This window comes from Callithrix jacchus, chromosome 5, assembly GCF_049354715.1.
Source record: "Callithrix jacchus isolate 240 chromosome 5, calJac240_pri, whole genome shotgun sequence".
Lineage (NCBI taxonomy): Eukaryota > Metazoa > Chordata > Mammalia > Primates > Cebidae > Callithrix > Callithrix jacchus.
The window spans coordinates 91752328-91775181 of NC_133506.1; the positions used below are offsets into that span (position 1 = coordinate 91752328).

Here is a 22854-nt window from a genome sequence, read left to right on the forward strand (position 1 = left end):
TAAGAGGGATCCAGGACATCCCAGATGGGAATTGTAGTATAGAAAAAAGGAAGGTCGAGGGCCACGGTGACCTGGCAAAGCACAGAGCCACTTTGCAGCCACCACTTCCCTTGCAGAGGCTCCTGGCAGGCCTTTGCATCTTAGGTCCCGTTCTGATACTGGGTGGGGCTCAGAGCCTGTAGGGTGAACTCCTTAAGTGGAGGTGAAACAGAATTCGCTTGTCAAAAGGGCAGTCTCAGGCAGAATGCTGTCCCCTCTGAATCATTCCTTTTGTTAAGGATTAAAAAAAAAGCCACCCCCAAAAGGCACAACCCACCCTGGAGAGAGCAGAGGTAACTGGGCTTGTGGGAAAAAGAAGTGCAGTTGGCACCAAGTCAGAGGGTGGGGAAGGGAGGAGAGAAGATATCCAGCCCCTGTGGAGGTGTATAAAAGGTGTCCACTCTGGGGAAGAGCCACAGTCCTCGGCCCAGGCCAAGCAAGCTTCTGTCTGCACCTGCTCTCAATCTTGTTCTCACCATGAGCCTCCGCCTGCAGAGCTCCTCCGCCAGCTATGGAGGCGGTTTCGGGGGTGGCTCTTGCCAGCTGGGAGGAGGCCGTGGTGTCTCTACCTGCTCAACTCGGTTTGTCTCTGGGGGATCTGTCGGGGGCTATGGGGGCGGCATAAGCTGTGGCTTTGGTGGAGGGGCTGGTAGTGCCTTTGGAGGTGGCTATGGAGGTGGTCTTGGAGGCAGCTTTGGTGGGGGTTTTGCTGGTGGCTTTGCTGACTTTTGTGCTGGCGATGGCGGCCTCCTCACTGGCAATGAGAAGATAACCATGCAGAACCTCAACGACCGCCTGGCTTCCTACCTGGAGAAGGTGCGCGCTCTGGAGGCGGCCAACACTGACCTGGAGGTAAAGATCCGTGACTGGCACCTGAAGCAGAGCCCATCTAGCCCGGAGCGGGACTATAGCACCTACTACAAGACCATTGAAGAGCTCCGGGAAAAGGTGAGACCTTGGAAGCTGAGGAGGGCACCCCCATGCAGGGCAGAGCCTCCAAGGCCAAGGAGGTTCCACAGTGTAGCAGGGGACCAGGTGTTGGTGAAATTCACAGCCTTCTTGCAGGGTGAAAAGCCTCATCTTTTACTACCAAGAGTCTCTACTTTTGATGGGCTTTCTCATGCCACAGCTCCCCAGATGCATTTTCTCTCATTATTCATTTTTCTTGCTGTTATTACTCATGCCATTTTTTTTTTGCTGCTTTCCAGACAGTTACATTATTTGTGACTCGATCTCTATAATCCCAACCCACTGAGCTATTTGGAAACATGACAGGTTTAAAAGCCACTAAGAATGAGTGAAATCAACAGAGAAAGTGAAATCAACATGTTCATTCATTGCCCTGGGAATAACTGTTTACTTTGTAGGGGACCCATGCAAACTGATATTCTTAACTGGTGATGGCTAGGTCGGGGAGAGAGAGGCAGAGGCTTAGGCAGTACTTACCTGCATGCCCTCTGTTGAACCCTGCCTGTTATGCTGTGATACCAGCCTGCTGGAGTAGAAATCTACCAGCCTGGGCTGAGTCCCGGCCATGTGGAATAGGCTTTCAGTGCTTTGGAATATAAATGTTTAGACAAGAAACTCAAATGGATGGGAATATTTGTCAGATTTCCCCTCCACTCAGCTGGGAGGTCAGCTCCTGCAACGTGATTGGGAGATATGCAGCACCAAGCTGAGTCCCTCCTGACTTTCAGGGGAGGGCTCTTAAGACAGTGGCCCGGGGAGGGTGCTAGTCTGAGGCTGCCGAGACATGACGAACCAAAGATGTTCTCAGCAGGTCGTTCCTCAGAAACCCACTCCCTGCGTCTTTCCCAGGGTGCTCAGACATGGAATGTTCAAGCAATAGGAGCAATTGGAGGGAACGCAGCTCCACCCTTCACTTTACGGAAGAGCAATAGAGGCCCAGAGGGAAATGCCTTGTCCCAGCTCAAGTTAGAGACAGAGCCCCCTGGGAACCGGTCCTGCCCATGTTTTCCCAGCCACCTCCTCAAGCACATGGAACCCCTAGAGCAAGCTTGTCCAGCCTGGGCTGCATGTGGCCCAGAATGGCTTTGATTGAGGTCCGACACAAATCTGTAAGCTTTCTGAAAACATTATGAGTCTTACAATTTTTTTAAATTAAAAAAAATTTTTTTTTGCCCATCAACTATCATTACTTTTAGTGTATTTTATGTGTGGCCCAAGACAATTCTTCTTCCTCCAGTGTGGCCCAGGGAAGCCAACACACTGGACACACACGCCCTAGAGGTTACCTTCTTTTGCATTTTGTAGATCCTGTCTGCCACCATTGAAAACAACCGGGTCATCCTGGAGATTGACAACGCCAGGCTGGCTGCGGATGACTTCAGGCTCAAGTGAGTTTTTTCCCCTCTCTCTCCTTTCCCAACAGTTTCTTAGTTTAGACAAATGCTCACCTGGCCAATGACACTGGAGCATCCCAGAAGTGAAGGTCAAGGAGAAGTATCAGAGTCCAGTGCAGGGGTAGGGGGACTGTTTCATATCATTTATGTCTTGCTTTTCCAAACACCATTTTCCTGTTTTACTATTTCAGGTATGAGAATGAGCTGGCCCTGCGCCAGAGTGTGGAGGCTGACATCAACGGCCTGCGCCGGGTGCTGGATGAACTCACCCTGTCTAAGACTGACCTGGAGATGCAGATTGAGAGCCTGAACGAGGAGCTGGCCTACATGAAGAAGAACCACGAGGAGGTGAGCGGGAACTGCAGGCTGCCCTGGGCGGAACCACCTCCAGTGAGAAGGAGGAACCCTCCCCTGCAGCCGGGCGCAGCCCTCCACTGTGGGACCTGGAAGCACTTTCCAGAACACTCTCCCAGGACTCAGAGCCAAGGAGAGGGAGGATGAGGAGCCTCACACATCTTCCTTTCCCATCCCCACAGGAGATGAAGGAATTTACCAACCAGGTGGTCGGCCAGGTCAATGTGGAGATGGACGCCACCCCAGGCATTGACCTGACCCGCGTGCTGGCAGAGATGAGGGAGCAGTATGAGGCCATGGCAGAGAAGAACCGCCGGGATGCCGAGGAATGGTTCCACACCAAGGTACCTGACCCTCTCACCCCACACGGCCAGGGGAGCTGAGCAGATACAGCCCCTTGGTTAGGCTGTTTGAGCTGAGCTTCCCCATCACCTTCTTCCTGCTTGCATTTCAGAGTGCAGAGCTGACCAAGGAGGTGTCTACCAACACTGCCATAATTCAGACCAGTAAGACAGAGATCACGGAGCTCAGGCGCACGCTCCAGGGCCTGGAGATTGAGCTACAGTCCCAGCTGAGCATGGTATGCCTGCCACCTCCTGCCCGGTGGCCACCACCTCTAGGTTTCCCCCGGGCCTGGCTCCCCACGTAACGTCTTCTCTGTTGCTCTACCAGAAAGCCGGGCTGGAGAACTCGGTGGCCGAGACGGAGTGCCGCTACGCCCTGCAGCTGCAGCAGATCCAGGGGTTCATCAGCAGCATCGAGGCGCAGCTGAGCCAGCTCCGCAGTGAGATGGAGTGTCAGAACCAGGAGTACAAGATGCTGCTGGACATCAAGACGCGGCTGGAGCAGGAGATCGCCACCTACCGCAGCCTGCTCGAGGGCCAGGACTCCAAGTAGGTCCTCTCCAGCCTCTTAATTTTTTTTCTTTGAGACAGAGTCTCACTCTGCTGCCTGGGCTGGAGTGCAGTCAGGCAATCTCGGCTCGCTGCAAGCTCTGCCTCCCGGGTTCAAGTGATTCTCCTGCCTCAGCCTCCCTAGTAGCTGGGACTATAGGCATATGCCACAACATCCAGCTAATTTTTTTGTATTTCTAGTAGAGACAGGGTTTCATGTTGGCCAGGCTGGTCTCAAACTTCTGACCTTGTGATCCGCCCACCTTGGCCTCCCAAAGTGCTGGGATGACAGGTGTAAGCCACCATGCCCGGCCTCTCCAGCCTCTTTCTTAAGATAGTGACCGCAAGACCTGTGGGTGTCAGAGCAGGCAGGGTTTTAGAGATCAGCCCCCTCATGTCAGGAGGAGACCCCTCCCTGTCTGAGTTTATGGGGACATTTCCTTGGTGCTTTCTAATTCGGGTTTCTGAGTTAGACTGGAGGAAATAGGAACCGTGGAGGGAACATCTGATATTGAAAAAAGAGCGGCTTAGATTCAGCTCACCTGAACAAAGCATTACTATGGTGCTTTAACTGCCTTTAGACCCCTTGCAGAGAGATCAAGCCACCCTTGCAGGCTCAGGGCTCCGGTGGAGGGTTGGGGGTTTGGATAATCCAGAGGAAGGACAAACACCCTGATCTTGGGGCCAATGATATCTCCCCTTGAGATCTCTCAGACAGACACATAGACAGACAAGACAGGCAGACAGACAGTCCTGGCGGGCACCTGATGCTGCTGCCCCTTGAGTTGGGTCACAGCTCAGAGGCACTAGAGTCCAGCCCAGGGGCTTCAAATAATAACCCGAGGCACTCCCCCAGAGGAAGAGGTAAGCACCTTTCTTCGGTTACCCTCTGCTCATGGCTGCCCCTCTCCTCTCTTCCAGGATGACTGGCTTCCCCTCAGCAGGTAAGGGAACAGCCCCATGGACTGGGACAGGTGAGGTGGAGTTAGGCTCCTGTTTAAGACCAGATGTGGGTGGGAGCTGGCGGGGAGGGAGGGAGCCAGTGCTGGGCTCTCCAGTGTAGGGAGCGGGAGAGCTGGGATGGAATGGTCATTTCCTCATCAATTTTCCTTTCAAAATTGATGGCTCTGCCCCATGGAGCTGTTGGGCTGTCTTGGTAAGAGCCACCTTTGGGGTCAATAGAGTCCTACCCATGTACCATCTGACTAATGAGGAGTTTGTGAGTACACCTGGGGGGCCCTGTCCTGGCCGCAGGTGGGTCATCTCTAGCCTGAGTATGTCTTGTCTCCCGTTTCCCAGGAAACGTCAGCCCCCGTAGCACCTCTGCTACCACCACTGCCAGTGCCTCTGTCACCACCACCTCCGGTCGCCGCATTTCTGATGTCCGTAGGCCTTAAATCTGCCTGGCGTCCCCTCCCTCTGTCTTCAGCACCTGGAGGAGGAGAGAGCTGACAGTTCCCCGCAGGAGAGAGGAGGGTCTGCTGGACCCCAGGCTCAGTCCCTCTGTCCTCACGACTCCGGTCCTGACTCTTCCCTAGTTCCTGAGGATGGGCCTCCCACCTCTTCTCTTCCTGCTGGATCTCCCTCCTCCCTGACCTGGCTATGCTTGGGTATCTCAACTTCTCTACCTAGAAGAAAAGATAATTCAATAAAGTTTCCTGCCTTTCTGCAAACATAGTTTTGATTCTGGCCTGGTTTCCGCAGTGGCCCCTGCTGCAGCCCTGGTTTGGGAGGTGAGAGGGACACAGCTAGGTGGAGCAGCAAATCCAGACGAGGACAGGCCTGGGGAGCTTCCTATCGAGGAAGGACAGGTGCATCCCCATGGGCCATCTGAGCACACAGGCACAACAACAGCAAACACAGAGGACCCGGGCAGCTCACAGACCATGGTGTCCCGCAGTCACGGACAGATGGAACATAGCAGAGATGGCGCAGGAGCACGGGAGCCAGTTCCATAGCCTAGCAGATGAGGATGTTCAGTCAAAAAGGCAGCAACATGAAGATAGCAGAGTCAAGTGAGGGGAAACGTGGGCGAAAAGTACAGAGGCTTCAGGTTTCCAGGTTCTCCAGGATAAAGGGCAAGGAGGCAAAGCCTGCCACCCCCAACCAGTCCTGGGACCAGCTTCCTGGCTGGCCGCGGCACTGACCTGGCCCCTTTCTCTCTGTAAAGCCTCTTTGCCCTTTATCCTGGAGAACCTGGAAACCTGACCCAGGAGCCGGGAGTCATCTTGGCCTCCTCTTTCTCCCTCACCTGCTTCACAAGTGCTTCCCGTGGGCACTGCATTAGCTATAACGTCCTTCCTGGTCCTCACTATGGGCACGTGACCACAGCCTCCTTGCTGGCCTCCATGCCTCTGTGTGCCACACTCCAGCAGGGGCAATTGCTGGAAACCGAGTCATTTCTCAGCTTAGAGACCCCCCAGTCGCTCCTCACTGGCCACTGAGAAAAGCCTGGACTCCTTGCCTGCCTCCAGGTCCTGGTGAGCAGACGGCAAGGGGCGAGTGAAGGGCTGATCTGGGGAGGAGGCCTAGCCCCAGCCTGCTGCCTCCCTGCTTCCTGCTGAGAGCATTTCCTCTCTGGCTAATGGCTCCCTTTTGGCCTGAGGCCTCCACTCCTAATGTCCTCCCCATCCCACGCCTAGGTCCTGCCACTCCCACCCACTCCTGGGACCAGCTCCCTGGCACTGACCTGGCCGCTGTCTCTGCACAGCCCCCTCCTGCTCTCCCTGCCCCCTCTGGCTGCCCCAGCTCTGATTCGCAGCCTCCTCTTGCTCTGCTCACTCCTTACACGCCGACTGGCCCCCTGGATTCTGGTGTATGTGTTCTTCTCTTTTCCTCTTCATTGTTCCGGTGGGTCATCCTGGACATGCCTATGGATACAATTGCCTATATGGATACAATTGCCCATATGTTCTGATAACGCCCAAACTTGAATCTCCACTGAGCCCCTCCCAGCCTCAGATTCCCATTGCCAACTGTGAGCCTCCTTCAATCCACCCATGCAAAAGACCTCCCATCATTCTCCCAGATCCGCTCCTTCCTTGCCCTTTCTCCTGGAGGACCTGGAAACCTCAGCCAGGAGCCGGGAGTCATCTGGCCACTGAGGAAAGTTTAGACTCCTCACCTGCCTCCCGGTCCTGGTGGTGCAGCCTTTTCTGGCCTCTCCCCAGCTCTGGTTACTACACTAGTCTCTCCCTGTCCCACCCAAGTTCCTGCCAATCCAAACTGCCCTCGAGGAAGCAGGCAGGTTGCTGGGGACCCTGGGACTTTGTTCAGTGAGAGACCTCTGTCTGAGCCAACCTTTCTCTCTTCTTTCTCTCCACACCCCTGTCTTTGTTTTATTGGAGACTACCAGTTTTTTTTTTTTTTTTCTCTAGACGGAGTCCTGCTCTGTCTCCTAGGCTGGAGTGCAGTGGTGCAATCTTGGCTCACTGCAACCTCCGCCTCCTGGGTTCAAGCAATTCTCCTGTCTCATCTTCCCAAGTAGCTGGGACTACAGGCACACGCCACCACATCCAGCTAATTTTTGTATTTTTAGTAGAGAGGGGGTTTCACCATCTTGGCCAGGATGGTCTCAATCTCTTGACTTCATGATCCACCCGCCTTGGCCTCCCAAAGTGCTGGAATTACAGGCATGAGCCACCGCACCCGGCCTGGAGACTACTAGTTTTTTATTTAAAATTCATACTGAGATGGACACCACCTCCTCTGCAGCAGCTGGCTGGGGCGGGGCACACTTGGGTGTTCACATGTGTGCACTCATCTGTCCTAGCACTGACAGTGTGCTCCGAGTGGGCAGGGCTGTGCCTTCCTCAAAGCTGGGGGGTCTCTCATCCAACAGAATGCAGGTGGGCTCTGTCAATGCTGAGATGAATGAACAATCTGGGGAAATGTCCCTCCAGTGCCATTTTATTTTTGTCAAGGGGCTTAAGGCAGAGGCTAGATGGAGTTTCAGCACTCTGGCCATCTGCAACCTTCCTCTGGCATCGTCCTCCTGTTCCCTCCCCTCCCCTCTCCTGCGCCCCTGTGGAGTTTATTCTCCCCCTTCATTGTCTTCCTTCTCTTCCCCCACCTCAATCCCCGCCTATGGACTGCACACAGTCAGTTGTCTTTCTTTTTTGGGAGTTTTGCTGTCACCCAGGCTGGAGGTCAATGGTGGGATCTCGGCTCATGGCAACCTCCCCCACCTGGGTTCAAGCAATTCTCCTGCGTCAGCCTTCTGAGTAGCTGAGATTACAGGTGCCCGCTACCATGCCCAGCTAATTTTTGTATGTTTAGTAGAGACAGGTTTTCACCATGTTGACCAAACTGGTCTTGAACTCCTGACCTCAGGTGATCCACCTGTCTGGGCCTCCCAAAGTGCTGGGATTACAGGCGTAAGCCACAGCCCCTGGCCCACACAGTTGTCTTATTCACACAGTGGCCGCTCAGACACGCCCGGCCCAGCTTGCTAAGCCAGCAGAAAGGTGTCCACCCTCCACCATTCCAGATCCCACCCCAGACCCTGCCACCAGCACTACAGAAAAGGGTGGGGATTGACGCAAGTTCAGGTGCCTGGAACAGCGCCTGGAGCTGAGGCATCAAAGAGAAACAGGACATGCCCTTGCTCCTAGTACCTTTTTACATTGTTGGTGACCTATTTGGTCAGCAGCTATCTATTGAGTGACCACTGAATACCAGGCACTGTGTGGGGTCACAGCAAAAGAGAGGCAGATGAAAGGAAGCCTATGTCTTCAAGGAGTCCATGGGTCGACAGGAAGGGAGGAGGAGACACCCAAACTAATAAACTGTCAGTCTTCAAAACTCTGCTCAGGTTTCAGCATTTGCTCTAAGTCTTCTCTGGTCTTCCCCACCGATCTCAGCAAGGCTCTCTGCTTTCAGCAATTACCGGGGTGCAATGTTCGTGGAGCCTAGAGCCACAGGGACCTGATTTGCATTTGTAATCCTGGGCAAGTGACTTAACCTTGCTGGCCTCATTCCTCATCGGCTGAGTCTTCCTTCCTCATAGGTTATTAAAGTCAAGTGCTCAGAACAGTCACTGGTGCATAGTAAGTGCTTAGCAAACAAGACACTTCTGGTCATGACCTTTCTGGTTCTCTTTTCTAAGCTGTGAGTTCCTTCAGGGCAGGGTCGGTTTCATCGTCAATCTCATCCTCATACCTAGAATGGTGTAAGGACTCAATAAACTGTAAGCCTTATAAGGGCTCAATAAATCTATTAAATGGAGAAATGAGGGAATAAATAGATACAAGCTATGGGAAATGAAAGTGGTAGGTAAGCATTGTACAGAGGGCACAGGAAACAGGAGCCCCTACCCTAGATTGATAGAGGAGCCTGGGGCTTCAATGCTGAGCTACCCTGGCTGCTCCAAGGCACCCTGGGGTCCAGATCCCGGGCATTACTGGGCCTGGGGCAGCCACTCTTCCTGAGACCCTGGGCAAGGCTATTTAGGGGAAGCCCCTCATTTTCTGAGCTAGTTTTGCAGAACATGGTGGGGTGTGAGGGTAGTCGCCCATGGGAGCAGTGAAATGAGCCACACTCTAGGCCCAGTGGGGACTCTGGCCTGGGAGGCTTTCACCCAGACCCCAGGGAGGACACTGAGAAGCTGGGCCCCATCTGAAGACCTCTGTGGCCCCATCAGGAATGCCGGGGAAGCTCAGAGGGCAGGCCAGGAGCAGGTGTTTCTGCCGAAGCTAACTCAGGAGGCTTCCTGAGCTGGGAGTAGAGGGTAGTCATCCCAGCTCTGTGGTCTGGAGGGTGGGGAATCCGCCTCATTCTGCCTGGGACTCAACTCTTTATCATCTGTGTGGGGTGGCCATTCAAGTGAGGGCAGATTTAGCAGGCCTGCTGGGTCAGGGCTTCCCCTCCCGGGGCTGACCTCGGTGCCATGCCCATGCCAGTCTCACATGGCTGCTTCCCAGTGCTGTGGCTATGAGGAAACAACACTTTTCGACTGGCACCTGGTTCATCTCCATGCCAATGACTGTGAATGAGGCCAGGTCAGCGCCAGAGATGCCAGAATGAAAGAGATCACGGAAAGGGGAACACAGTAGTGCATCTTTATTCTTATCTTTCATTTAATTCCGTCTTTACAGCAGTCCTGCAAATTGGGGCAGCTGTGCCAGTTTTACACATGGAAAGACTGAGGTCCGGACGGGGTGAAAGACCTGCCCAGCAGGAGAGCTGGGACTTGCCGTTCCAATGTGCTTTCCAAGACTGGGGCTGGTCCTTTGCCAAGGGTCAAGCATTCAGCTCCAGGAATCTGGGGGAGAAGCGGGGCTGTCTCCCAGACGCCAAAGCCTAGGAGATGGAGGAATCAACCTGCAGTGTTCCTGGGGCATGTTGGCGCATCAGAGCCAGGTCAGGTTCTGGAGGGAGGAGGGCGGCAGGTGCCCCACACAGGTGGAGAGACTCCTGGCGCTTCAGCCACCTCCCTCTCCTCCTGAGCAGCAGGTACCTCCCTCTCTTCCGGGCTCCACCCTGGGGAATGGGCCAGGCTGCTGCCATCCTCAGTGCGGTGGCTGTCCTACCTGGGCCCTGCAGGGGGCAGCCTCACCCCAGAAAGCAGGTTGGTGTCTCGGTGGCCACCTGCTGGGACACAGGGAGGCGGGGCTGGGCCCTAGACCCAGTCCTGGCCGGGCCTGGTCTCAACATGAGGCCCCATCCGGTCGCCAGTTGGGCCCTTGACAAGCAGAGTGTGGCTGCAGGCAGATTCTAGGCCTGAGACCCCTTTGGTGCCTATTCCCCCTTTGTGTTGGGTGAGAGCTTGGAGTATCCACAGAAGACCCTGAGTATGAGAAGGGGTGCCTGGGCCTTCCTGGCAAGGGGGCTCTCACCATTCCAGAAGTCACAGCAGGAGATACAGGGCAATAGGTGTGATGATGGACTCTTCCAGCCTTTTTTTTTTTTTTTTTGAGACGGAGGTCTGCTCTGTCAATAGGCTTCAGTGCAGTGTTACGATCTTGGCTCACTGCAACCTCTGCCTCCTGGGTTCAAGTGATTCTCCTGCCTCAGCCTCCCAAGTAGCTAAGATTACAGATGTGTGCCACCATGCCTAGCTAATTTTTGTATTTCTAGTAGAGACAGGGTTTCACCATGTTGGCCAGGCTTGTCTGAAACTCCTGACCTCAGGTGATCTGCCCATCTCGGCCCCTCAGAGTGCTGGGATTACAGGCGGAATGTCACTCGGGCCACTTCCAGGTTTTCTTATCCAGATGCTGGGGCCCTTCCTTCCTCCCTGCCTGGGTCAGGGCATCTGAGGGCTGCTCAGGGACCTGCCTTCGTTTGAATGGTATCCCTAAGGCTGTTGGTGGCTGGGGCACAGCAGAATATGTGGACTGTGTCCCTTCCAGCAGGGGCTCTGAAAGAGCTGGGCACACTTCACACCCTCCATCCTCCTGCAGAGTTTGAGAGAAAGTAAGTGGGTGGGGGGTGCTGCTGAGACTTGCACAGGCACCTGTTGAGGGTGGGTATTTGGGGGACTTGGCCAAGAGCTGGCATCCATTTTTATGAACAGTCATAATGACTCTGTGGCTTCTTTCATCCAAGGATCTCAGACCAGTTTGAAAGTAAAGTCCGTAGTGTCAGGCATGGTAAATTGCAGCCTGGAGCCCGCAGTCTGGTTTGCAGACACACTGTTGTTCGTAGGAAGAGAGCTGAATCAGCTGCATGCCGGCCCCCATAAATGCAGACTACAAGTCCAATTGAACAGCCTGTTTGGGAAATTCGCTTTGCGGTTGAGCTAAGTGGTACTTGAATCCAGGGGACGCTAGACACTGAGGTCCCAGCTCTTTTCTCCCAGTGGGCCTGGCCGAGCATCTCCCACAGTCACAGCTTCTCCAAGCACACCAGGGAGAAAAGGACGCTCTGAAATTCTCCAATCATAAAAGTGGGGTGGGGGGGGTTAGGGGATCAGTGGGTCTGAGCAGGAGACTGTGGACTCTTCCGGATGGGAGCTGACAGCCAGTGCAGCTTTGCAGGGAGAGCTGGCCCCAGGTGAGAAGGCAGCAGGCCCTGAGATGCAGGAGGCCGAGCTTGGCCACAAGAGGACCAGAGAGGTATGGCTTAAGGCTGGGGTCAGGGTGGCTCTCTGGGCATCTACCATGGCAAAAGTGCTTACAGTAGAACCTTGAAGTCCTGGGCAAGTGCAAAAACCACACCCCAGTGGGAGAGAAAATACTTTTTTGTATTTTAGAAGAGATGAGATTTCTAGGGTAACTTTGGGTCTGGCAAAGTGGGACTTTGAAGGCCCGATTAAGGTCAAGGCCTGATGGGGGTTCAGGACCAAGCCGGGAGCAGCAGGTTGGGAAGCTGGACCCCTGCTCCTCACAGGGCCGTAGAGTCTCAGGAGAAGCCACTGCTTGGGACCAGGACCAACGCTGTGGAGGGGAACCCAGGCAGTGGATGGGGTGGGGTAACCTCCTTTATTGCTGAGTGCCTGTTCAGATGGTCCTGAGCCTGGTGAGGCCAGTAATAGCAGGGGGCAGGCGGATATTTGTGGCACAGTCGGGGGGGTGGGAAATGGAGCAGAGAGGACTTGCCAAATCTTGCCCAGGAAGATCTGAGTCACCCTCCTGAAGGCAACTGCTGTCAGGGCGGAATGTCACTGAGGTGGCCAGGTTGGGAGGCAGGATAATTCAACTTCCACATCTCCACAAGTACTGTTTGGACTTGGGAGGGCGAGAATGGCATCCTCCGAGAGCAGATGTGGGAGGACAGAAAGGCACGATTCTCCAAGGGAAGCCCTCCGTGCCTGACCCTGAGAACAGCCAGCCATGGACAGGCCACCAGGGGAGGAAGGAAGAAACAGCAGCATTTGTTGACCAAGGCTTCCAACCGGCGATGCTTCCTCCCTGAGGGTTTCAGACACAGGACACTCAGATTAGAATTGAAGCTAAACAACACACACACACACACGCACACACACACACACGCATGCACACACTCTCTTTCTCTCCCTCTCTCTGTGTGCTCCAAATATCATATTTAAAAAATTTCCTAAATCTGGCAATTCTCTCTTTATTAGGTCTGTGAATGGCCCTGAGTTTTCCACCATCAAAACCGAATAAACAAGACTTTTCCTGGATTCTTTGGAAAAGTTACACTGGTGGCCAGAAAGGTTTTAATTGCAGGGCTTCCCCCTTCTGCAATGCGTTCTTCAACTTTGTGAACCTGTTACTGCATGTCTGCACTCGAATCTACCCTAAGCTCTCAGTGGATTTGGCCTGAGCTGTTGATGGGGTTATTTGACACGGACTACATAGGACCCTGCTTTTCACGGGAGGGGCCCGGGATCCCAGGTGTTTTGTCGCTTGAACACATCCTTTGTTCCAAGGAAAAATCAATTGTGTGGAGGAAATGAGGATGAGATGTGGGTCTCCCAGGGTCCTGGGTGACCGCTGGGTGCTGAGTGGGTATGAAGAGGTTAAAACATGAAATCGGCATTTTTCTGGTAGAAAATTCTCTAGGATGTAGGTGTGTGGACCTCAAGGGTGGAGAGGCAGTGGGAGAAAAGCAGAAGCATGGGACTGACACCGGCAGGCTGCTCTCACAAACCACCGGTCTTCTGTGGAGATCTTATTCGCATTGGTGCCCATTTGTGGGCGGCCTGGCTGCCCCACAGGCTGCTGTCTGGTTTGCTTCCTCCACTGTCTTTGAGGCTCTTGGGTGGTGGTGACCAGCACAGCCTGACCAAAGCCCAGAGAGTCAGAAAAAGAGATGCCCTGCTTGAAGAACTCCCTTCCTCCTTGGGCACACTGACAGCTATGCCTTCTGCTTGGGAGGGACTGTTCAGAACTGGGCAGAAGGAGACTTGGGCTGGACATTTTGGGTCTTTGCCCATGGAGAACCTTGGTTTTCAGACAGAAGTTCATTTAAGTGTGCAGACTTCTTTCTGCCAAAGAAGGGGCCACAAACTCAGTGGTTGATGTTGAATTTGGTGGCCTTCCAAGATGGGCTCAGTGAAAGGCCAGCATGCTTTCTGTTACTATGGCAGCAATTACCTTCTTCCCCTTTCCCCAAGCTGGGATCGTAGTGGACAGGATGTCCTGTCAGCACTGCAGACTGCAGGTGGGGTGAGGGTTTTTGGAAGCTTCTAGAGTAAGTGTCAGAGGACAGATGGAGACTCCTAGCTCCATCTAGGAGGGGACTGTGGCAGCTCTGGACACCATCCCAGACCCTGCCTCTCTGGGCAGCTGTCTTTTCTCAGACAACTGGCTTAGGCCTCTGAATTAGTATTCCATTAAACCAGGGCAGGCAGTTTGTGCTCTGGAAACAGCATTGGACTGGGGTTCTGACTATATGGGTTCTAAAAGCAGTTTCAGTCTCTTAAATCTGTGAGACCATTTCCTGTTTATGAAGCCCCTTTGGATGTAGTCCTCACAATCCTGTGATTGTGGCGTTATGACCTCCACTGAACTCCACTCTCGCTGAGTCCAGGCTCAGGGCCCTTGCCCCTGCTGTTCAGCCCTCTATTCTCTGAGTCCCTTCTTCTGCAAAGCAAAGTCTTTGACTCGGTTGGCCAGAGGTGCCATTTCAGGCCTGGCATGCTGGGATGCTGGCTCAGTGTCCCTGTGACAATGCACCACTGATCGGGCCTTCTTGGGAACAGCCTGGGGAGGGGTTAATGCTGCCACTTGGCCTGTGGAGAGAAAGCCAGGAGGAAGCCTGCACCATTGCTCCTCGGGTGTGCAGTGCTGGAAGCAAAGAGAGATCTGAGGCCCATGGGTGTTTGGACAGAACATGAAACCCAGTTGTGTCATGAATTTGAACCTCCTTGATGCTTCCTCATTCTGAGGATCAATGCCAGAGAAGGGACAGGGCAATGGGGATGGTGAATGAGTCACAGACACATCCAGGCAACTCCCGGGCCCCACAGGGTGTGCTCGGGCACCTGATCCTATACTGTCTGAGATCACGGGTGCCAGCTCATTGTCCAGGCCCTTCCTTGTTCACATTGGGGCTCTGAGGCCCAGTGTACAGGGGCCTCATGCTGTACTGGAATTTGGGGCAGAGCCGGGCCTGGAGTCCAGGTCTCCTGACCCTTAATAGCCCAGTGCACTTTTGATTGCTGTTAGAAAAATGGTCTCAGAATATGATTCTACTTTGAAATAACACCGGACGCAGGGCAGCCCTGGTTTACACAACCATGAACAACTGGAAGTTTTCCCCGGCTGGGCTAGCATGGGAGGGGGTGGCCTCTTAGAGCTGCCAGGGGAGGAGAGCAACCCTGAGCCCTGGGTTCTTCTCTCTGATACAGATCAAGTGTTTGTTGCTGTAAGCCTCACCCCATCCTGTGTTGTCCCAGGCTGCTGGGTGGGAGAGGGCAGAGAATTCCTCCCCAAGTCTCCCTCTGCACTTCCCTTGAGTTGGGGGTTGGCTGTGCAAGTCAAAAATAAGGAAAAAGGTGGGACACTGAGGGCAGCTGAAAGACTTTCTCCTTTGACGAGCTGGTCACCTGCTCCAGGGAAGGTACACTCCTCTCGCCACAGTCCTAGGGGTGCCTCCCTGGTCCACAGCGGCCCTTGTGATGCTCAGGTGAGAATGATGGAGGCATTTGGACATTTGGATCAGTAGACTCCTTGCTTATTCAGTTGTCCTGAGAGAAACCTAGAATCAGCCTCGGATATGGATCATACAGTACAGGGGTTAGAACAAGAAAGAAAATGAGAATATTAACTTCAGAAGCCGGCCAGCCACAGATCCCAAACAGAGAAGAGCTGTGCAAAGGGCTTGGTGCGGGCTGCCCTTGGGCCCATTTTGCAGGACAAGCATGCTGTGTCACAAACAAGGTAAACTGAGGCATAGGTATATTAAGGACTTGCCTGAGTGGGCCCAACAGGGACAGCCAGACTCCGCACTCTTGTCCCAGAAAATCAAGTAGGGGGTGCTTAGGGGAGGTTGGGTCAGAGCCCCAGTCTTGGTCCTGATAGTCCAGTGGTTCTCAGCTGGGGGTAGTTTTGTCCCCAATCCCCAACTCCGGGGACATTTGGTGATGTCTGTAGACATTTTTGGTTGTCAACACTGGGGCAGGGGGTGGCTACTGGCTTCTGGTGGTAGAGTCCAGGGACACTGCCAAACGTTTTACAATGCACAGGGCAGCCATGAACAGCAAACAGTGACCTGGCACAAAGGGCTGAGGTTGGAAACCCTGTGACGATCCACTCCTAAGCCCCGCTGGGAGAACTTCTGAGATTGGGTGGTTGTGAGGAGACCATTACTAGGGCAACTGGGGCTCTGGGGGCTGATGGTCTCCTCTTGCTCCCAGAGGGGTTGCACGGGGGGCCACTGCCAGCTGCTGCTGGGCATCTTGTCAAAGTGTCCAACTTGCTGGGAAAGGCATGTTCCCCACAGCTAGTCCTCCCTGGGTAATTTCAGAGAGAAGCTTATAAAACGTTTTAAGAGGTTGGCAAATTACAACTTGAGAAGCACATAAATGCTTCCATAAACGCCAGCTTTGCAAACCAAGCGTGTGTGGGGGCAGAGTGAGCAGGTTGCCCAAGCCTTGGGAAAGTCCACGTTTCAAGGCGGAAGACCCAGGCTTATCTTTGGCCCTTAGTTCTCAGGTTCTCCTCTCTCGGCGTGCTTAACTATCTGGCAGTATTTAGCTTTTTTCTTTGTATTCCTCCTCTGTCTAAAGAATCTGCCACTGGCCATTTCTGTGACCTGTTCAGGGACCAGGAGGGTCAGAGCAGGTCGTTCTAGGCTCCTAATTCCACCCTCAGAGGTTCAAAACGCTGACGGCCACAAAGGAAACTGCCCTCCTGCTCTGCCCAGGGATCCAAGCATGCAGATTCCATAATGGCAGGAGTCTGTGATGATGTATTCATTGACTAAGGGACTGGCTATGGGGCACCCCCTTCTCCCACTGCCACCTGCTCTGCCCATGCTCAGCAGTGCTCACACTTAGGAACCTTTGCTGGCCACAGCCGTAAACCATCATCAAAGACTCTCCTCCTAACCTAACCAACACTTCTGCATGACCCCGTGGCTTGCAAAACACTTTCACTTCATAACTGTGGGAAGCAGGTGGGACAGAGGGATGATCTCTACTGTTCCGATGAAAACACTGAGGTTCCTAGGGAGGAAGTGATGTGCTCAGTATCTCTGAGAAAATTAGCCACAGAGCCAGGATTTGAACTAGGTCTCCTGTCCCTAAATTCTGGGTACTCAGACTTGACCCCAGTTGTGTGGGGAAGCAGTGGGGCAAGGAAATTGGATTTGCTGTCTGAGAGCCCTGGTTTCAGACCCAAGCTCTGCCAGTCACTTCCTGTTCACCTTGAGCAAGCTATTAAACCATTCTGAGCCCCAGTTTCCACACTGGTACAGATGAAGGTAATACAGCCACCTCCTAGGATTGTTACGAGGCATGAATGAAATAACCACTAGCCTGGTACATCACAAGCGCTCCCTGAATTACTGTTTTTTTGCTCTCTTTTACCATCCCAGCAGCCCAGGCAGGGTGAGCAGCTATGAGGGGTGGTGGCAGTGGATGGGGGTGACAAGGGACAGACTAGACTCCCCAGGGGAAGGCAGATGGAGAGAGCAGGAACTAAATGTCATTCGTGCAGCCACTCCCAATTTACGGGATCTGGTGCAAAGACTCTTTGAAGAGGCAATAAAACTCATTTTCTGCTAGGAAATGACAACAGTTGAGAGTCCTGACTTAGCAAACCAAATTCAACAATTTTTTTTTATAAGGCACGGGGTTCCAGATGGGTAACAAAAATCACATTCTAATGAGATTAGCTTTCGGAAACAGGAATAGGCTTTCCCAAGAGCAAGGGATGTGTACCATGCCAACACCCCATGGAGAGTGTATATAAATGCTCCGCAGAGGCCCTGAGTCCAGAACCCGAGCTGCTTGCTAAGCTGCAACCTTCCTCTGTTAGCACCATGGCCACCCAAATCTGCACCCCGACCTTCTCCATGGGGTCTGTCTCCAAGGGCCTCTGTGGCACAGCAGGTGGTATCTCCCGGGTGTCCTCCATCCGCTCTGTGGGCTCCTGCAGGGTGCCCAGCCTCACCAGTGCTTCAGGGTGCATCTCCTCTGTCAGGTCGGGCCACTCCAGCTTTGGGAGCTGCTTGCCTGGCTCCTACCTGTCTGCTGGGTGCCACCCCTCCGGCTTTGTTGGGAGCGGGGGCTGGTTCTGCGAGGGCTCCTTCAACGGCAGCGAGAAGGAGACCATGCAGTTCCTGAACGATCGCCTGGCCAACTACCTGGAGAAGGTGCGTCAGCTGGAGCGGGAGAACGCGGAGCTGGAGAGCCGCATCCGGGAGTGGTATGAGTCTCAGATCCCGTACACTTGCCCAGACTACCAGTCCTACTTCAAGACCATCGAAGATTTCCAGCAGAAGGTGAGAAAGACCTGACCTCTCTCTAGCAGAGCAGCCTAATTCTTAGGCGGCGTCTGTCTCATTCCAGGGCCTTTCCAGATGGGACGGTAGCTTTTAGGAAATTCTCCTGGTAGGGCCAACTTTTCTCTCTAGGCCTTTGGTTTCCTGGGGGACACAGACTTCGCTGCTGGTCTCTTGCTTGTACCTTATTGCCAGCCATTCCTCATGCCCCCTTGCTGTCTTGGCTGTAGGAAGAGAAGGAACATGTACCAAGCCCCTACTGGATACAGCACTGTGCCTGACAGTTTCCTACTCTCTGGCTTATTTATTCTTCATCTTGGAGAGATGGGTATTGCCGGACCCATTTAACAGACGTAAAAGTTGAATTTTGAGGGGTTCAGCAATTTGCTCAAGATCACACAGCCTGAGTGTTAGACGCAGAACCTGAATCCAGGTCTGCCTCACCATGGTGTATCTTGCAGTGCCACTCTGAAGGCTACAGGTGCCAGGACTGATGGCCACTAACATGCTTGGGATGCCCCTGTGGGGTGGATGCTTCCCCCATACCTGGGGTGTGGCTCAAGGCTGGAAATGCTAAAAGTGATGGTGATACATCATAGCATGGCCTCTGTGAACTGAGCTATCCCCCTACCTGCCCCCACACTGCTGAGCCTCGTGTAGCTCATGGGAAGCCTCTTGTTCCCCAGATCCTGCTGACTAAGTCTGAGAATGCCAGGCTGATTCTGCAGATTGATAATGCCAAGCTGGCTGCTGATGACTTCCGGACCAAGTGAGTGGGCCTGATCAGGGAAGGTTTGCCATGCCACTCCCTTGCCTCTGTCTCCTGCCTTTGGGAACTGGTGAGGTGGGAATAAGGACCATCAGGCTCCTGACAGCAAGTCAGCCACTGCAGCTGGACAGTAGGGCAGGGGACCCTGCCTGTGTGGGGTTTCCCTTGCTGCACACTCAGGAGGGTTCTGTGTGTGCAGGTACGAGACTGAGCTGTCCCTGAGGCAGCTGGTGGAGTCAGACATCAACGGCCTGCGCAGGATTCTGGATGAGCTGACCCTGTGCAAGGCCGACCTGGAGGCCCAGGTGGAGTCCCTGAAGGAGGAGCTGATGTGTCTCAAGAAGAACCACGAGGAGGTGAGGCTGGTGCCATGTGACCAGGAAACAGGAATAGCTTTCGGAAACAGGAATAGGCTTTCCCAAGAGCAAGGGATGTGTACCATGCCAACACCCCATGGAGAGTGTATATAAATGCTCCGCAGAGGCCCTGAGTCCAGAACCCGAGCTGCTTGCTAAGCTGCAACCTTCCTCTGTTAGCACCATGGCCACCCAAATCTGCACCCCGACCTTCTCCATGGGGTCTGTCAAGGGCCTCTGTGGCACTCCCCTCCAGCTTAGGGAGCCATTGCTGGTCCTTGGGCTTAGTGTGTGGCAGGAACTATACATTTTCTTACATTTCATTCTCGTTTCATTTCAACCTTACAATCATCCCAAGAATTATAAACTGTTACAAGCTCCATTTTACAGATGAGAAAGCTTAAGTACAAAGAGGTTAAGTTGCTTGCCTAAGGTTGTAGAGGGTCTACACTTCTGCCCACGACACTAGATTTCTTTTCTTTTCTTCTTTTTTTTTTTTGAGACAGAATTTCACTCTTGTTGTTCAGGCTGGAGTGCAATGGCATGATCTCAGCTCATCCCACCCTTCACCTCCTGAGTTTAAGTGATTCTCCTGTCTCAGCCACCCAAGTAGCTGGGATTATAGGCATGTGTTACCACGCCCAGCTTATTTTTGTATTTTTTTTTTGAGACAGAGTTTCGCTCTTGCTACCCAGGCTGGAGTGTGATGGCGTGATCTTGGCTCACCGCAACCTCCGCCTCCTGGGTTCAGGCAATTCTCCTGTCTCAGCCTCCTGAGTAGCTGGGATTACAGGCACGCGCCACCATGCCCAGCTAATTTTTTGTATTTTTAGTAGAGACGGGGTTTCACCATGTTGACCAGGATGGTCTCAATCTCTTGACCTCGTGATCCACCCGCCTCAGACTCCCAAAGTGCTGGGATTACAGGCGTGAGCCACCGTGTCCAGCCAGTTTTTGTATTTTTAGTAGAGTTTTTCCATGTTGGTCAGGCTGGTCTCAAACTCCCGACCTCAAGTGATCTGCCCACCTTGGCCTCCCAAAGTGCTAGAATTATAGGTGTGAGCCACCATGCCTGGCCAACACTAGATTTCTATTTGGGCTCTCATGCCTGACAATGGCAAATTAATTTGCCTAGGGCTTGTATCATCTCACAAATATCCCAAAGAAGGAGGTAGGTATATACGGACAGGGAGACCAAGGCTTAGAGAGATTTAAGTATCCTGTCTAATGCTATGCAGCTGGCAACTGAGGGGAGAGGGCTTGAATCCAGGTCAGCGAAACCTGCAATCCAGCATCCTTTTCACAACCTCATGTCACCCTCTCTCCTCTCTGCAGGAAGTCAGTGCACTACGTTGCCAACTTGGGGACCGACTGAATGTGGAGGTGGATGCTGCCCCCCCAGTGGATCTCAACAGGATCCTGGAGGATATGAGATGCCAGTACGAGGCCCTGGTGGAGAATAACCGAAGAGATGTGGAGGCCTGGTTCAACACCCAGGTGGGGCTGGGGTGCCCTGGGACCACAGGTTCCTGAGCTGGGGTTACCCTTTGAATTAACACATGCTCTGAGCCCTCGCATGTGTTTCAGACTGAGGAGCTGAACCAGCAGGTGGTGTCCAGCTCGGAGCAGCTGCAGTGCTGCCAGACTGAGATCATCGAGCTGAGACGCACGGTGAACGCCCTGGAGATTGAGCTGCAGGCCCAGCACAGCATGGTGAGTGGCTCCTGCCTGTGTAGCTGGCCACAGCCTGTGGCAGGTCCCCGATCCACCAGCCTCGGTACGCAGGATCTCATGGGGTGTGATAACAGGTTTCTGGGGTCGGGGGATTCCTCCCCACGGGCAGCTCTTCCTCTTTGCCATTGCAGCGGAATTCCTTGGAATCCACCCTGGCGGAGACTGAGGCCCGCTACAGCTCCCAGCTGGCCCAGATGCAGTGCCTGATCAGCAATGTGGAGGCCCAGCTGTCTGAGATCCGCTGCGACCTGGAGCGGCAGAACCAGGAGTACCAGGTGCTGCTGGACGTCAAGGCCCGGCTGGAGGGCGAGATCGCTACCTACCGCCGCCTGCTGGAGGGAGAGGATTGCAAGTGAGTGGCCCTTGGGCTGGGGGAGGGCTTGACTCAACCCCCAGTGCCATGTGGAGGGCATCAAGCCCAGAAGTGGTTGTCGCTTGGATGAAGGGGACTAAGCCAAAGCCCCTCGAGATTCTCCATCCAGTCCCAGGCTTTGGCAGTGCATAGTGGGAGAATACAACCCAGGACACACCGCGTGTTTTCCGCCGTCTTTTCGGGTTGGCAGTTTCTGCTCTTCGTACTTGCAGTTCGGTCCTCTCACCCTAGGGGAATTTGGAGGCACTGAGATGGTCTGAGACCACCTATCTTGCTTGATCCTCTGGACCTGTTTAACACGAATCTCAGCCCAATGCTCTGATGCCAAATGTACCCGGAATGATTTTGTTTCCCCAGGCTTCCTCCCCAACCTTGTGCCATGGCATGCAAGCCTGCCATTAGAGTTCCTTCTGTCCCCCCGGCGCCCTGTGCCCCGGCTGTGGCCTGCATCCCTGCTCCCCAGGTTGGCACTCAGATCCGGACCATCACCGAGGAGATCAGAGACGGGAAAGTCATCTCCTCCAGGGAGCACCTGCAGTCCCGCCCGCTGTGACAGCCCACCTGGTCCACCAGGGCAGGGCCCCGACCACAGGAAAGAGGACATCCCTGGGGCTCCTGGCAGCTGAACGACCCTTTCCCTCTCTAGAGGGGTCCCCCTATGCTTAGCAGGTTTTTCTACCAAAACTCTCCTGGTATTGTGTTTCTGGACTTAACTGTGCTTTACGCCATGCAAAACCAGGTTTCCTGGAAATTTACCCAATAAAATGTGTTCTCCTGGCATAGCAAACTCAATTTTGGCTGACTCTGTTGATGCTCATGTGCTTGTGTGGTTCATGGGGGTGTTTGATCAGGGGCTGCAGGATAGTTGTGGGGTTTGGGTTGAGGTCTGTCTTCTCCAGCTCTGAGTGGGAGGAAGTGGCAGGGTGCTTCAAAGTATTTAATAACAAAGATGCCTCAGGCCCTGCTCAGTGAGAACAGACACTGACCCAATCTGGATGGGTGCTGGCCGTAGCTCTCAGCTTGGCACTGACCATGAGTAGATACCTTAGGGAGGCCCCAAAAGAGGCAAAGGCTCCCAAACCAGTCCTTCTCGGTAGCAGCCCGACCAACCTCTTTCCCCTGCCCCGCCCCTTCCCCTCCTTGTTCCACTCATGCTCTGGGGCCTGAGGTCTGCACCCCTGAGAGATTTGGTGGTGATCTCTCTTTTTCTCTCAGCCTGCCTCTCTTGCCCAGCTCCTGTCACCCTGCTGCCTGTCACTGGGGATGGTTTAGGAGACGGGGGTCCCAGGAACAAGCAAAGAGGGCCAAACTCTAGGCAGCCAGCCTGAGCTGGCCACGCCAGGGAGGGCGGTCAGGGAGAGCAGGGGGGTGAAGGTGAAGGACCAGGCAAATCCATGTCCCAACAAGGCATATAGGACCAAACTGAAGGGTGCCAGGGAAAGTGGAGTGTGGGTGGGGGCTCAGACGTGGAGTTGGAGGACAGGACAGCCAGGCTTCATTGTGGAGCAGAGTTCAGGGGCCTGGATTCCACTGGCTGAGTCAGGCAGGTCTGCCGGTGGGACCTGACCATGCCAGACCTGGACACCCCTCTGATGAGAGAAGCATGGCCTGGGAGAGG

The 22854-nt window shown here is 53.9% G+C and overlaps 2 protein-coding genes across 2 annotated transcripts; both read left to right on the forward strand.

The window, feature by feature from the left end:
* Positions 1-454: 454 nt before the first annotated feature.
* KRT13 (keratin 13) lies at positions 455-5326 on the forward strand. The gene is made up of 8 exons (XM_002748611.7): positions 455-987; positions 2314-2396; positions 2594-2750; positions 2939-3100; positions 3211-3336; positions 3429-3649; positions 4571-4593; positions 4949-5326. The coding sequence occupies exons 1-8, from the start codon at positions 517-519 to the stop codon at positions 5044-5046; spliced, it is 1341 nt and encodes a 446-aa protein (XP_002748657.4). The 5' UTR covers positions 455-516; the 3' UTR covers positions 5047-5326.
* A 12170-nt stretch (positions 5327-17496) lies between these two features.
* On the forward strand, positions 17497-22028 carry KRT36 (keratin 36). Its single transcript, XM_002748609.7, has 7 exons — positions 17497-18004; positions 18691-18773; positions 18973-19129; positions 20465-20626; positions 20717-20842; positions 20995-21215; positions 21594-22028. The coding sequence occupies exons 1-7, from the start codon at positions 17543-17545 to the stop codon at positions 21787-21789; spliced, it is 1407 nt and encodes a 468-aa protein (XP_002748655.5). The 5' UTR covers positions 17497-17542; the 3' UTR covers positions 21790-22028.
* Positions 22029-22854: the final 826 nt, after the last annotated feature.

Bases quoted from the DNA above. Each gene is read 5' to 3' on its own strand.
- KRT13 (XM_002748611.7), top strand. From the start codon at position 517: ATGAGCCTCCGCCTGCAGAGCTCCTCCGCCAGCTATGGAGGCGGTTTC. The intron at 2,751-2,938 runs GTGAGCGGGAAC...CCATCCCCACAG, and splicing joins TGAAGAAGAACCACGAGGAG to GAGATGAAGGAATTTACCAA. The intron at 4,594-4,948 runs GTAAGGGAACAG...CCCGTTTCCCAG, and splicing joins GACTGGCTTCCCCTCAGCAG to GAAACGTCAGCCCCCGTAGC.
- KRT36 (XM_002748609.7), top strand. From the start codon at position 17,543: ATGGCCACCCAAATCTGCACCCCGACCTTCTCCATGGGGTCTGTCTCC. The intron at 18,005-18,690 runs GTGAGAAAGACC...CTTGTTCCCCAG, and splicing joins TCGAAGATTTCCAGCAGAAG to ATCCTGCTGACTAAGTCTGA. The intron at 21,216-21,593 runs GTGAGTGGCCCT...TTGTTTCCCCAG, and splicing joins CTGGAGGGAGAGGATTGCAA to GCTTCCTCCCCAACCTTGTG.